Below are 12,989 nucleotides of genomic sequence, written 5' to 3'. Positions count from 1 at the left end.
AATGGCCTACTCCTACTCCGATTTTCGATGTGTCGTAGTCAGCTTCTTTGTCAAATTTAAAAAAAAATCATTCAAAACCTTTCTACAAATGTTGCATCCAAAACATCCAGCTTCCGTGTTTGAAACCTCCTCGAGGGTCCGACGTTGGTGGTGACTTGTCGATTAATTCATCCCGGGGGGCATGATCAAACTTGTGGGAGGGGCCAGCTTGCAGTGCCATCCTTTTTAAACCCGATACAAAAGATTGTGGAAATTCCAGTAGCGCTGGATGCAAACTGCGCTTTAATTCCCACCACCATTTGGGTCAGTCACACGTCGATCGTGACATAATATGCACCCATGCACATCATGAGGTAAAAGCAGGCAGTGACAGACACCCAGCTGAGCCAATCAACATACAGGACAGAACACAACCAATCACCAGACAGAACACCAGAGGGGGCCTTCCAACTATAAAACACACGAGGCATCAGCACTCCGCCTCTTTCCACTGGTGACAACTGTAGTGACAGTCAGGGTGTACATATCAGTCAGCACCTTCTGCATGTGGCTCAGAGCTAGCCTGGTCTAGTTAGTTAGAGTTAATATACTTAGTGTAGTAGAGTGTCAACCCACAGCCAGCTGTGTGCCTTGTTATAGAAGTTCAATAAATCGTATTGAACCAACGCCTACGTTTAATGTATGCTTTACAATTCATCTGCATCGTATTGCAGTCCGTGTTACCCCAGGGTGAATAACACGACAGATCGGAGGGACTTCACTCAGAAAAACAGCGCATTGAGCAGAAACCCCAGGCTGTCGAGTGTTACAATTTTATTGGGCGGGTGGTCCTGTACAGGACTATCGCCAACCCCCAGTCGCACATTTTCCAAAAAAAAAAAGATTTTTGCGCTGTGAGTTGAAATATTAATCATTTGCATACAACACACATTAGATCTACTCCTGCGAGAATTAAATCTGAACAGTATTATAATGTGCTTTTTTTGAAGCATATCTTCATGCACACACATTTTCCCCCTTTGGGGATTAGTGGGGGGAAGGGGGGGTGGAAGTATTCCCGAGCAGATTATCAGCCCATTGAACCGTGTTATGAATGATGCTTTCATGGCCAACAAGTCCTGACGTTGGACTTGAACCTGGCCCCGGGGTAGGAACACTACCCACTGGGCCACAGGGCCAAGTGATGAACGGGCTGTGTTTTCGCTAATTTGATTAAATACTTACTGAGCAGTTTCAGTAATTTTATACTTCCTGTTCCCCGCTTACCTCCAGCATAACATCCCAGATTCCGCTAACAACAAAAGTAAGAGTCAGCTTGGAACGATCCTTGTTTGTACAGCCCAGACATCAGCACAGACAAGAGTGCTAATTCTGCTTCGCTCTGGTGGTGAGGTGCTGCATTGATTTTTGACCACAACTGGCTGGCAGCTGATGAAATTCTTGCGCGAGAGCTCAGGAAATGCACAAGCGAGCTTGTTCACAGAATTGTTCATGCATCCTGGTTAACACTGGCAGAGGAGATTAAAAGGTTGGAGCCTACGAAAGGGGTCGACGCTCCTGCGGAGTTCCCTGGAACATTTCCCAATGTTAAAAGGCCCCGCATAAATGCAGGTTATTATTGAACAGGTGTCTGGGCCACGAGGGAGTGATAGGTGAAAACTGATACTTAGAATTTTAGTGACAAAGTAAAATGGCAACTCAAAACTCTCTCAAAAAGCATTTTGAGAAATTCCAGACATCTGGATACCGTGAAGGTGAAATGCTGAATTCCGTGGAACCGTAGTATTGCTACAGTGCAGCCCATCTATTTGGCCCATTGATTCTGCACTGACCCTCGGAAAGAGCACCCCACTTAGGCCCATTCACCCGACCCTATCCCCATAATCCCACCTAACCTGCACATCTTTCGACACGAAGCGGCAATTTAGCACGGCCAATCCACCTAACTTGCACATTATCATAGAATCTTAGAATTTACAGTGCAGAAGGAGGCCATTCGGCCCATCGAGTCTGCACCGGCTCTTGGAAAGAGCCCCCTACCCAAGGTCCACACCTCCACCCTATCCCCATAACCCAGTAACCCCACCCTACACTAAGGGCAATTTTGGACATTATGGGCAATTTAGCATGGCCAATCCACCTAACCCTTTGGACTGTGGGAGGAAACCAGAGCACCCGGAGCAAACCCACGCAGACACACGGAGAAAGTGCAAACTCCACACAGTCACCCGAGGTTGGAATTGAACCCGGGTCCCTGGTGCTGTGAGGCAGCCGTGCTAACCACTGTGCCACCGAGCGGCAGGTGCTTTTCCCAGTCTAAGTTTTGTACCTGAAATTCCAATGTTAAACAGTCACACAAAAATTGCAACTAAAAAATGACACAATGCATGTAATTTTTAACAATACCTCAGGGTAATGCAAACATACTTAAAATAAATAAGTTCTTACCGTAGGATCTTATTTACGGCATTTTCTTTTTCAAGAAGGTTCCGGGCACAGATGCTGGAAACTGTTCTTCGCAACTGAAAATAACCATGGATATGAGAGGGAAGTTAAATCAGGAATTCCTGGAAATCTGGGGGAAGAGTTACTGTGGACAGTCAAGTCATGTGTTTATTACACTTGATAGCCTTCGTCCTAACCATGTCACAGGTCATTTTCACCAAGATACATCTTGTTCTCAGGTTGCTTCTTGTCAACGTTGGTTTTAGGTCGTGACACTAGGCAAGGCGGTTCCCCACATTATTGGTCAGACATGATGGGCATGTTCAAATTCATGTGCGGTCAGGGCAGGGTATTCAACGAGGAACTATCCCCACTGGCAGAGCAGCTGAGAACCAGAGGACACTGACTTAAGGGGAACTTCAAAAAACCAAAGGGGACATGGGGAAAAACGTTTTCACCCAGCAAGTGGTTAGGGTCTGGAATGCACTGTCTGAGAGTGTGGTGGAGGCAGATTCACACAGCGAGCGGTTAGGGTCTGGAATGCACTGTCTGAGAGTGTGGTGGAGGCAGATTCACACAGCGAGTGGTTAGGGTCTGGAATGCACTGTCTGAGAGTGTGGTGGAGGCAGGTTCTCACAGCGAGTGATTAGGGTCTGGAATGCGCTGACTGAGAGTGTGGTGGAGGCAGATTCACACAGCGAGTGGTTAGGGTCTGGAATGCACTGTCTGAGAGTGTGGTGGAGGCAGGTTCACACAGCGAGTGGTTAGGATCTGGAATGCACTGTCTGAGAGTGTGGTGGAGTCAGGTTCACACAGCGAGTGGTTAGGGTCTGGAATGCACTGTCTGAGAGTGTGGTGGAGGCAGGTTCACACAGTGAGCGGTTAGGGTCTGGAATGCACTGTCTGAGAGTGTGGTGGAGACAGATTCACACAGTGAGTGGTTAGGGTCTGGAATGCACTGTCTGAGAGTGTGGTGGAGGCAGGTTCTCACAGCGAGTGATTAGGGTCTGGAATGCACTGTCTGAGAGTGTGGTGGAGGCAGGTTCACACAGCGAGTGGTTAGGATCTGGAATGCACTGTCTGAGAGTGTGGTGGAGGCAGGTTCTCACAGTGAGTGATTAGGGTCTGGAATGCACTGTCTGAGAGTGTGGTGGAGGCAGGTTCACACAGTGAGCGGTTAGGGTCTGGAATGCACTGTCTGAGAGTGTGGTGGAGACAGATTCACACAGTGAGTGGTTAGGGTCTGGAATGCACTGTCTGAGAGTGTGGTGGAGGCAGGTTCTCACAGCGAGTGATTAGGGTCTGGAATGCACTGTGTGAGAGTGTGGTGGAGGCAGGTTCTCACAGCGAGTGATTAGGGTCTGGAATGCACTGTCTGAGAGTGTGGTGGAGGCAGGTTCACACAGCGAGTGGTTAGGATCTGGAATGCACTGTCTGAGAGTGTGGTGGAGGCAGGTTCTCACAACGAGTGATTAGGGTCTGGAATGCACTGTCTGAGAGTGTGGTGGAGGCAGGTTCACACAGTGAGCGGTTAGGGTCTGGAATGCACTGTCTGAGAGTGTGGTGGAGGCAGGTTCACACAGCGAGTGGTTAGGATCTGGAATGCACTGTCTGAGAGTGTGGTGGAGGCAGGTTCTCACAACGAGTGATTAGGGTCTGGAATGCACTGTCTGAGAGTGTGGTGGAGGCAGGTTCACACAGTGAGCGGTTAGGGTCTGGAATGCACTGTCTGAGAGTGTGATGGAGACAGATTCACACAGCGAGTGGTTAGGGTCTGGAATGCGCTGACTGAGAGTGTGGTGGAGGCAGATTCACACAGCGAGTGGTTAGGGTCTGGAATGCACTGTCTGAGAGTGTGGTGGAGGCAGGTTCACACAGCGAGTGGTTAGGATCTGGAATGCACTGTCTGAGAGTGTGGTGGAGTCAGGTTCACACAGCGAGTGGTTAGGGTCTGGAATGCACTGTCTGAGAGTGTGGTGGAGGCAGGTTCACACAGCGAGTGGTTAGGGTCTGGAATGCACTGTCTGAGTGTGTGGTGGAGGCAGGTTCACACAGCGAGTGGTTAGGATCTGGAATGCACTGTCTGAGAGTGTGGTGGAGGCAGGTTCACACAGTGAGTGGTTGGGGTCTGGAATGCCCTGTCTGAAAATGTTATCGAGGCAGATGTAATCAAATCTTTCAAAAGAGAATTGGAGCATTACTCAGAGAGAAACAAAATTGCAGAGTTATTGGGGGAAAGGTGGAGGACAGCGACTAGTGGAGTTGCGCTTAAAAAGAGCCAGCAGAGATTCAACAGGTCACATGGCCTGCATCTGCGCTGTAATTTTATGATCAGCACTTTGAAACACCAAAGGATCTATGATCATAGCACCCTTTGTCAAAATTTAAAATACAGAGATTTGAGCCAGATTTAGACTGACATTCACAAAGCAATAATGAGGGAGTGCTGCACTGTCAGAGGGTCAGTACTGAGGGAGTGCCGCACTGTCAGAGGGTCAGTACTGAGGGAGCGCTGCACTGTGAGGGTCAGTACTGAGGGAGTGCTGCACTGTCAGAGGGTCAGTACTGAGGGAGTGCTGCACTGTCAGAGGGTCAGTACTGAGGGAGAGCTGCACTGTCAGAGGGTCAGTACTGAGGGAGAGCTGCACTGTCAGAGGGTCAGTACTGAGGGAGTGCTGCACTGTCAGAGGGTGAGTACTGAGGGAGTGCTGCACTGTCAGAGGGTGAGTACTGAGGGAGTGCTGCACTGTCAGAGGGTCAGTACTGAGGGAGTGCTGCACTGTCAGAGGGTCAGTACTGAGGGGGTGCCGCACTGTCAGAGGGTCAGTACTGAGGGAGTGTGGCACTGCCAGAGAGTCAGTACTGAGGGTGCGCTGCACTGTCAGAGGGTCAGTACTGAGGGTGCGCTGCACTGTCAGAGGGTCAGTACTGAGGGAGTGCCGCACTGTCAGAGGGTCAGTACTGAGGGGGTGCCGCACTGTCAGAGGGTCAGTACTGAGGGAGTGTGGCACTGCCAGAGAGTCAGTACTGAGGGTGCGCTGCACTGTCAGAGGGTCAGTACTGAGGGTGCGCTGCACTGTCAGAGGGTCAGTACTGAGGGAGTGCCGCACTGTCAGAGGTCAGTACTGAGGGAGTGCTGCAGTGTCAGAGGGTCAGTACTGAGGGAGTGCCGCACTGTCAGAAGGTCAGTACTGAGGGTGCGCTGCACTGTCAGAGGGTCAGTACTGAGGGAGTGCTGCAGTGTCAGAGGTCAGTACTGAGGGAGTGCTGCAGTGTCAGAGGGTCAGTACTGAGGGAGTGCCGCACTGTCAGAGGGTCAGTACTGAGGGAGTGCTGCAGTGTCAGAGGGTCAGTACTGAGGGAGTGCTGCACTGTCAGAGGGTCAGTATTGAGAGAGTGCTGCACTGTTAGAGGGTCAGTGCTGAGGGAGCGCCGCACTGTCAGAGGGTCAGTACTGAGGGAGTGCTGCACTGTCAGAGGGTCAGTGCTGAGGGAGTGCTGCAGTGTCAGAGGGTCAGTACTGAGGGAGTGCCGCACTGTCAGAGGGTCAGTACTGAGGGAGTGCCGCACTGTCAGAGGGTCAGTACTGAGGGAGTGCCGCACTGTCAGAGGGTCAGTACTGAGGGAGCGCTGCACTGTCAGAGGGTCAGTACTGAGGGAGTGCCGCACTGTCAGAGGGTCAGTACTGAGGGAGCGCTGCACTGTCAGAGAGTCAGTACTGAGGGAGTGCTGCCCTGTCAGAGGGTCAGTACTGAGGTAGTGCTGCCCTGTCAGAGGGTCAGTACTGAGGGAGTGCTGCAGTGTCAGAGGTCAGTACTGAGGGAGTGCTGCAGTGTCAGAGGTCAGTACTGTGGGAACGCTGCACTGTTGGATGTTCTGTCCTCTTAGGCAAGACATTGACCCAAAATCCTGTGTGTCCTGTCAGGTGGATGTAAAAGGTCCTGACACTGTTTTGAAGAAGAGCGATGCGTTCTCCCGGTCTCTGGGCCAATATTTATCTTTCAACCAACACCCACAAAAAGACAGATTATTAGTTCACGACCCCATTGCTGTTCTTGGTAACTTGCTGTGTGTAACTTGACTGCCGTGTTTGATAACAACGTAAGAAATAGGAGCAAAGGCCATTCAGCCCTTCAAACCTGCTCCACCATTCAGCGAGATCGTGGCACATTTCCTACTTCAGCAGCATTTTCCCGGCACGATCCCTGGATCCCTTAAAGTTTTTATGATGTCGAAACCTGTTGATGTCGGTCTTGAACACACAAAGACTGAGCTTCCACAGCCCTCTGGAGCAGAGCATTCCGAAGATTCACCGCCCGCTGGAAAGTTGCTACATCACATCTGTCACTGCACTTCCGAAAATACTGTAAAGTGCTCTGGGACATCGAGAGTTGTGTTATGTTACTTCGAGTAACATAAGCTACTACTTGTTGTAGGCTTTGCTGAAAGATGCTCCAGCCTCTGAGATAAGTTCAACGTATTTATTGAGCGATTAACAATGCTCCTAAATGAGTTTGACACTCTGCTAATCTGCCTCTAGTAATTCAGTCTACTCTGCTAACTATACAAGCTTGCTCTCGACCATGTGCTAGGGTGTGATGTTGCTGTTAATCAACCCTGTCCCGCTCTCTTGGTTTCTGCCGGTGGAAGAGGCAGAGCCTGTGTGCCTTGTCCTTTTTATAGCGGCCGTGTAGTGCCCCCTTGTGGTAATGCCACCTCTGGGTGTCCTGATTACCCATTGGTTGTGTTCTGTTCTGATGACCCATTGGTTGCGTGTCTGCACGTCATGACAGGGAGGTTGTCAAAATTCTTTCAAGATTTATGACATTTCCAAGGGTATCAGGCAATTTTCTGGGAATCAATGTTTGCAATATCATTTTGAAGCCAATGTCCAATGTTTGGCAATAACTATGTCTGCACCTCCTGCCCAATTATTTGCAGAGATCAACCTTGTTTTTTTCTGTAAGAGTGTCATTAATATTGCTCCAGTTTTACCTTCTGATCAATATACTTATTATCCTCAATACAGGACCGTTTGGAGTGGTCACAGGATGATGAAGCTGACGGCAATCTGCGAAGCAAACAACTTGTGTCCTGCTGTTGACGATCAATAAACTGCTTCATAAAACTTTCCCTTAAAATAAACACATTGAGGCAGACAGTAAGACAAATAAAGTCCATTTACGAGCACTATGTGCCATTTATAATGGGAGGATGGGGTTACATTTATTAAAGATATTTGTTACTGTGTGCCACACATTTTCCTCACTCATGGTGAAGTCTCTACTCCGGAGAGCAGAAATGGCTCATCCGTTGAGTATATTCCGGACAGAAGTCGACAGAATTTAGGACACTGAGGGAATTAAGGGACATGGAGATGGCGCAGGAAAGCGCAGTTGAGATGGAAGATCGGCCATGGTCTTGTTGAATAATGGAGATTGCTCGAGGGGCTAAATGGCCTACTCCTACAGGCTGCAAGGTGTGTTTTAGTTTTGTTTTCAGTGTTGGAGCTGAAGCCAGACAGAGCAGGTGTACTGTTGATCTCTCCGCCATGAAAATACTATCTCTTGATCATTTGGTGAATTCAGAATTATAAAGTGTTCTCAGTAGTGAATGTAAACCTGATGTGCTTCTGTTGAAAGGTGTTTCTTCTGTCTTCCGGATGTTGTTTGGGAAGCTTAAAAGGTTACTTAGTGTTGTATTCTTTGGGGGTTGTATTTGAATTAATGGTTGCTAAGATGTTCGCTGTATGTTTTAAAAAGGTTAACTTGAGTTCATAGAATAAACATTGTTTTGCTTTGAAAAATACTTTTCCATTTCTGCTGTCCCACTCCTGTAGAGTGGGCCGTGTGCTCCCCATACCACAATCTAGTAAAAGTTGTGGGTCAGGTGAACTCCACGCTACACTTTGGGGTTCTCTAAACCCTGGCCCATAACAGTTCTTATCAATGAAAATAACGCAGGTTCAGAAACAGAACGGCGTTTGAACAAGGGGAAGATGGTGGTACAGCGGTAATGTAACAGGAGCTCAGGCCAATGCTCTGGGGGTCACAGGTTCAAATCCACCCAGGGCAACTGGCGGAATGTAAAGTCCAGTAATAAATCTGGAAAATAAAGTTAGTCTCAGTGATGGTGATCATCCCCGTGATCATCGATCGTTTCAAAAACCCATCTGGTTCACTCATGTCCTTTAGGCAGGGAAATCTACCATCCTTATCTGGTCTGGCCTACATGTGACTCCAGACCCACAGCAATGGGGTTGACTCTAACTGACCCTCTGAAATGGCCGAGCGAGACACTCAGCTTAAGGGTAATTAGGGGTGGGCAATAAATGCTATCCCTGCGCCAGCGACGGCCACATCCTGTTAATGACAAAATAAAAAAGAATAAAACTATATTGGATAAAAATTAGACTAATGTGCAAAACACATTTTAAACAGTGTTAGAAACACATCGGAAGCCTCTGGGGGTTTTAGTCATGTTAGCAAATGTTTGACTAATGGTTGACCTGATAGAAGACCTTAACATTAAAAAGTGTTTTGAGAGGGTAGACATGGAGAAGATGTTTCTATTTGTGTGGTGGACCCAAACTAGGGGTCATAAATATTAGATAGTCGCTAATGAATCTGACACGGGAATTCTGTAGAAACCCCTTGAAACAGGTGCTTGAAACAGTTTCTCCTTATTTACTCTGTCAAAGCCTTTCAGATTTTTGAACACCTTCCTTAAATCTGCCCTTCACCTTCTCGGCCTTAAGAAGAAACAATCCCAGCTTCTCTTGGCTCAGAACGGAACAGAAGCCCCTCATTCCTGGTGTCGGTGCAATAAATCCCTTCTGCACCTCCTCCCAAAGCCTTGGCATCCTTCCTGCAGCGCGGAGCCCAGCATCGAGTTCGGTTCGGAACCTGCGCCCTGGCCTACGATGCGAACCTAACCCTAAGGAATGGGCAAGTTTTAATCTAGCCCCAGCCTGGTTTCGAGAGGAATATCTCCAACACCATGGTCGACACCAACCTGATTCTGGGAACTGAAAAATCCGATGGCAATTTAGATATCTTCACCATCTGTGGTCTGTTTGGGAACTTTTCAAAGATTCGTAGACGAAGTGGAAGCTTTTCCTTAGTGTCAGCGTTTGCTTCACTTTGTTTCAGCTGAAATTAAAATGATAGTTTGTATTACGATCAACTTTAACTTATAAGAACATAAGATCTAGGAGCAGGAATCGGCCATCTGGCCCCTTGAGCCTGCTCCGCCATTCAGTGAGATCATGGATGATCTTTTGTGGACTCAGCGCCACTTTCCCGCCTGAACTTGGCTTTGAAATCTTAAGATATCCCCCCCCCCCCCCCCCCCCCCCCCCCCAATTCAGATCTTGTGTGTGTTGCTGACAAGACCAGCAGTTATTGCCCATCCCTAACTGCCCCCAAGAAGGTGGTGCTGATCTTAAACTGCTGCAGTCCCTGCGGTGCAGAAACACCCACCGTGCTGTTCGGGATCTGGGCTCAATGGCAATGAAGGCCGTGCCCAGGTTGACGTTGGTGTCCATGTCTTCCTCAAATTAGCGATTAAAATCGAGGATGTTCAAGGAGGTGAGAATTTGAGAATTCAGGGGGCAGAACATGATGGGGTAACAAGGAAGGCTGGATGGCGGCAGGAGGAATGGGAATCAGGAGGAGGGGGGGAGTCTGGAGGATGGGAGGAACCTGGTGGGCGATGGGGGTGGAGGGGGGGGGGGGGCGCGGGGCGGGGATTGGAAGCTGCTTTCATTCACGAAAGTCAACCTCACCATTTTCACTGTCACCGAAGAATGGTGTAGTTTGAAAAACAAGCTAGAAAAAAGAGATTGGGGAGGGGTCTCTGGGGGGGTGGGAAGGGAACAGCACAGTAATTATTGGCCAATGGAAGGGCAGGCTGCAACTGTACATGGAGAGCATGACTCAGCTGAATGCTGGTCTCGCGGGTCCCATGCAAAATGAATGAGCTTTGCCCCTTTGTTAATGTTGCACATTCAGACAAGAATCCACCAAGTATCGGTGCTATGGTGGATATGGTCTAAGTTGGTGTTGGATCCTTACGGAGGCGTGTCAGAATGGATATAGGGTCAGGGAAGGCCATCAGCTGGATGGTCAAGAGTCAGCAGGGCCCCAGGAAGCCCAGGTGCTGCTGAGAAGGGGCCAAATCCACAAAGACAATTGGCGCGACTAAGGGTAGACAGAAGATGCGGCTCATACTTGGAGTTGAGCGTAAGTCATTGCTGCAGGCACCTTCCCTTGTCCAGGGATGTGGTAGGATTATAGTAAGAACGGTATCTATCCTCTCCAGTGAGCACTGCTGCCCATTCCTCCTGGGAGAATAGTGTCCCCAAATCTGGGGTTCCCCCTTCTGATCTTGGCATTCTCCCTTTCATTGTGGGTGATCCCGACCTGCATAAAGACAGATGGATTGACTGTGAGCTCTGTGGATGAAAGAGCATTTCACAAGCCTGTTATGTGCACTGTACCCACCCCAGTAAGATAGTACGATGCCATTTGTGCAGGAACTCTCAAGAGATGTGTCATAATATACACCAGTATATCATGGTGCAGACACACGCACACACTGATGGACATGCAGTGGGACCAATCAGCATACACAACACCGCAGCCAATCACCAGTGAGAGCACACGCACTATAAAGACAGGGGACAGGAGAGTTCCCGTTCATTCTAGTAGCAGCGAGCTTGGAGCACAGAGCTCACAGCCTGCAACACAGACATTCACCATGTGCTGAGTGCATCACCTGGTTAGGACTAGGCAAGGGTCAACAGTTAAAGCTGGTATTGCATTTACCCACAGTTCAAGTATGTTAATATAGTTAACCTGATAATAAAATAGAGTTGCACCACTTCCAGTGTCGGTGACCTGTTTATGATCCAGAACACCCAACACATCAGGATGGTGAGCTTAACGTGGCTGACAGACATTCCGAGATGATGTTCCATCAGCTGATAGTATGTGACGTCCCTGTGGACTCCAACCCTTAGACTGCCTGACATCCGTGTGAGAGTGGGTGTTTGGAGTGAGTCGAAGTTTCACTTTCCCTGGCAGAGCGCATCAGATCATTCATCTTTTTCTTGCACTGCAGGGCAGTCCTTTTTTGTTGGTCACGAGCACTGACCTCCGTGTCCACCTCCTCCCAGGCCAGAAGGGTCAGGTGGGAGGACATCCTGTTCCCATCCACAGGGAAGAGGATCTCCTGCCAATCCTGGACGACTCAGAGGAGAATTCCCAGGGAGGCCTCGCTGAACTATGGGGCGAAGCGCTTGGCTCATCCAGGTTCCATGCTGAACCTGAACTTGACAACACAGCTGGCCTGATGTGACTGACTATCTGTGCGGGTGCACCCTGCCACCGCACTCAGTCTCCAGGATGGAAAATTCCACTCTTTGCTCATGTACCAGGAGCAATGGCACAGCACAATGGGCAGTACTGTCCATAAGAGAATGGAGATTAGTGAACAGCAAAATTGCAAGTTGTGAACCTCTCAGAAGGTGGCAGTAGAGAGCTGTACACCACAGCAGGTGAGGCCAAGAGACTATGTACAATGAAGATTGCTGGCTGCTTTCCAAGCACACCATTTTGAGAGCTAGGTGTGATGCATTAGAAGAATGAAATAAACACTAAAGAGGAAAACAAAGATAGAGGCAGTAATTAGTAAACTACTAACCTCCAAAGCGATATGAAAATACAACAGGTAGTCAACCGATGTTGGGGCCATTGTTTTCAGTCGGCTACACCAGTTTGAGCTCTGCAAATCTTCAGTGGAGGAAACACTCTATAGACCAATGATATTCGACTAGAAATGGCTGGGAATTTGAGGCATTAGGAAAACTGTATCAAAGGCTCCCGCTATTATCAAATGCGGAGTGTTTCTCACCTGCAGCGCAGAGAAAGACCCGGCTCGGAATGGTATCATAGAATTTACAGTGCAGAAGGAGGCCATTCGGCCCATCGAGTCTGCATCGGCTCTTGGAAAGAGCACCCGACCCAAGCCCACGCCTCCACCCTATCCCCATAACCCAACAACCCCACCCAGCACGAAAGGGCAATTTTGGAGACTAAGGGCAATTTATCATGGCCAATCCATCTAACCTGCACATCTTTGGACTGTGGGAGGAAACCGGAGCACCCGGAGGAAACCCACGCACACACGGGGAGGATGTGCAGACTCCGCACAGACAGTGACCCAAGCCGGGAATCGAACCTGGGACCCTGGAGCTGTGAAGCAATTGTGCTAACCACTGTGCTACTGTGCCGCCCAAAGGTTTTGCAATTTTTTGGGGCCTTGGTGAGAAACGCGCAGCGAGGCTGCACTTCAGTCATTTCCCGCACTGGCCCCTCACCCCAACACTTATGGGTAAGGCACCCTGGGCCCGATGCCTGTCTTGGACAACCTGGCACCTTGGCACTGTCAGCCTGGTACCATGGCAGTGCCCTTGCCATCATGGGGGCTCCACCTGGGCACCCTGACAGTGCCAGGCTGGGTCAGGTGCCAGCAGGAGTGCC

General features: G+C 49.3%; 1 protein-coding gene across 1 annotated transcript in view; it reads right to left on the bottom strand.

Annotated features, from left to right (window-relative positions):
• Positions 1-12,989, bottom strand: part of nalcn (sodium leak channel, non-selective) — a 282,172-nt gene that overhangs the window by 117,803 nt on the left and 151,380 nt on the right. The window contains exons 16-18 of the mRNA XM_072476568.1: positions 9,460-9,596; positions 7,441-7,579; positions 2,449-2,522 (exon numbers count right to left, since the gene is read on the bottom strand). Coding sequence (XP_072332669.1) covers positions 2,449-2,522; positions 7,441-7,579; positions 9,460-9,596 — 350 coding nt within the window. The remainder of the gene's footprint in view (positions 1-2,448; positions 2,523-7,440; positions 7,580-9,459; positions 9,597-12,989) is intronic.

This window comes from Scyliorhinus torazame, chromosome 15 (genome assembly GCF_047496885.1).
Source record: "Scyliorhinus torazame isolate Kashiwa2021f chromosome 15, sScyTor2.1, whole genome shotgun sequence".
Taxonomy (NCBI): domain Eukaryota; kingdom Metazoa; phylum Chordata; class Chondrichthyes; order Carcharhiniformes; family Scyliorhinidae; genus Scyliorhinus; species Scyliorhinus torazame.
The sequence above is the reverse complement of the archived record's forward strand: the minus strand, read 5'-3'. Positions and strand labels throughout refer to the sequence as shown.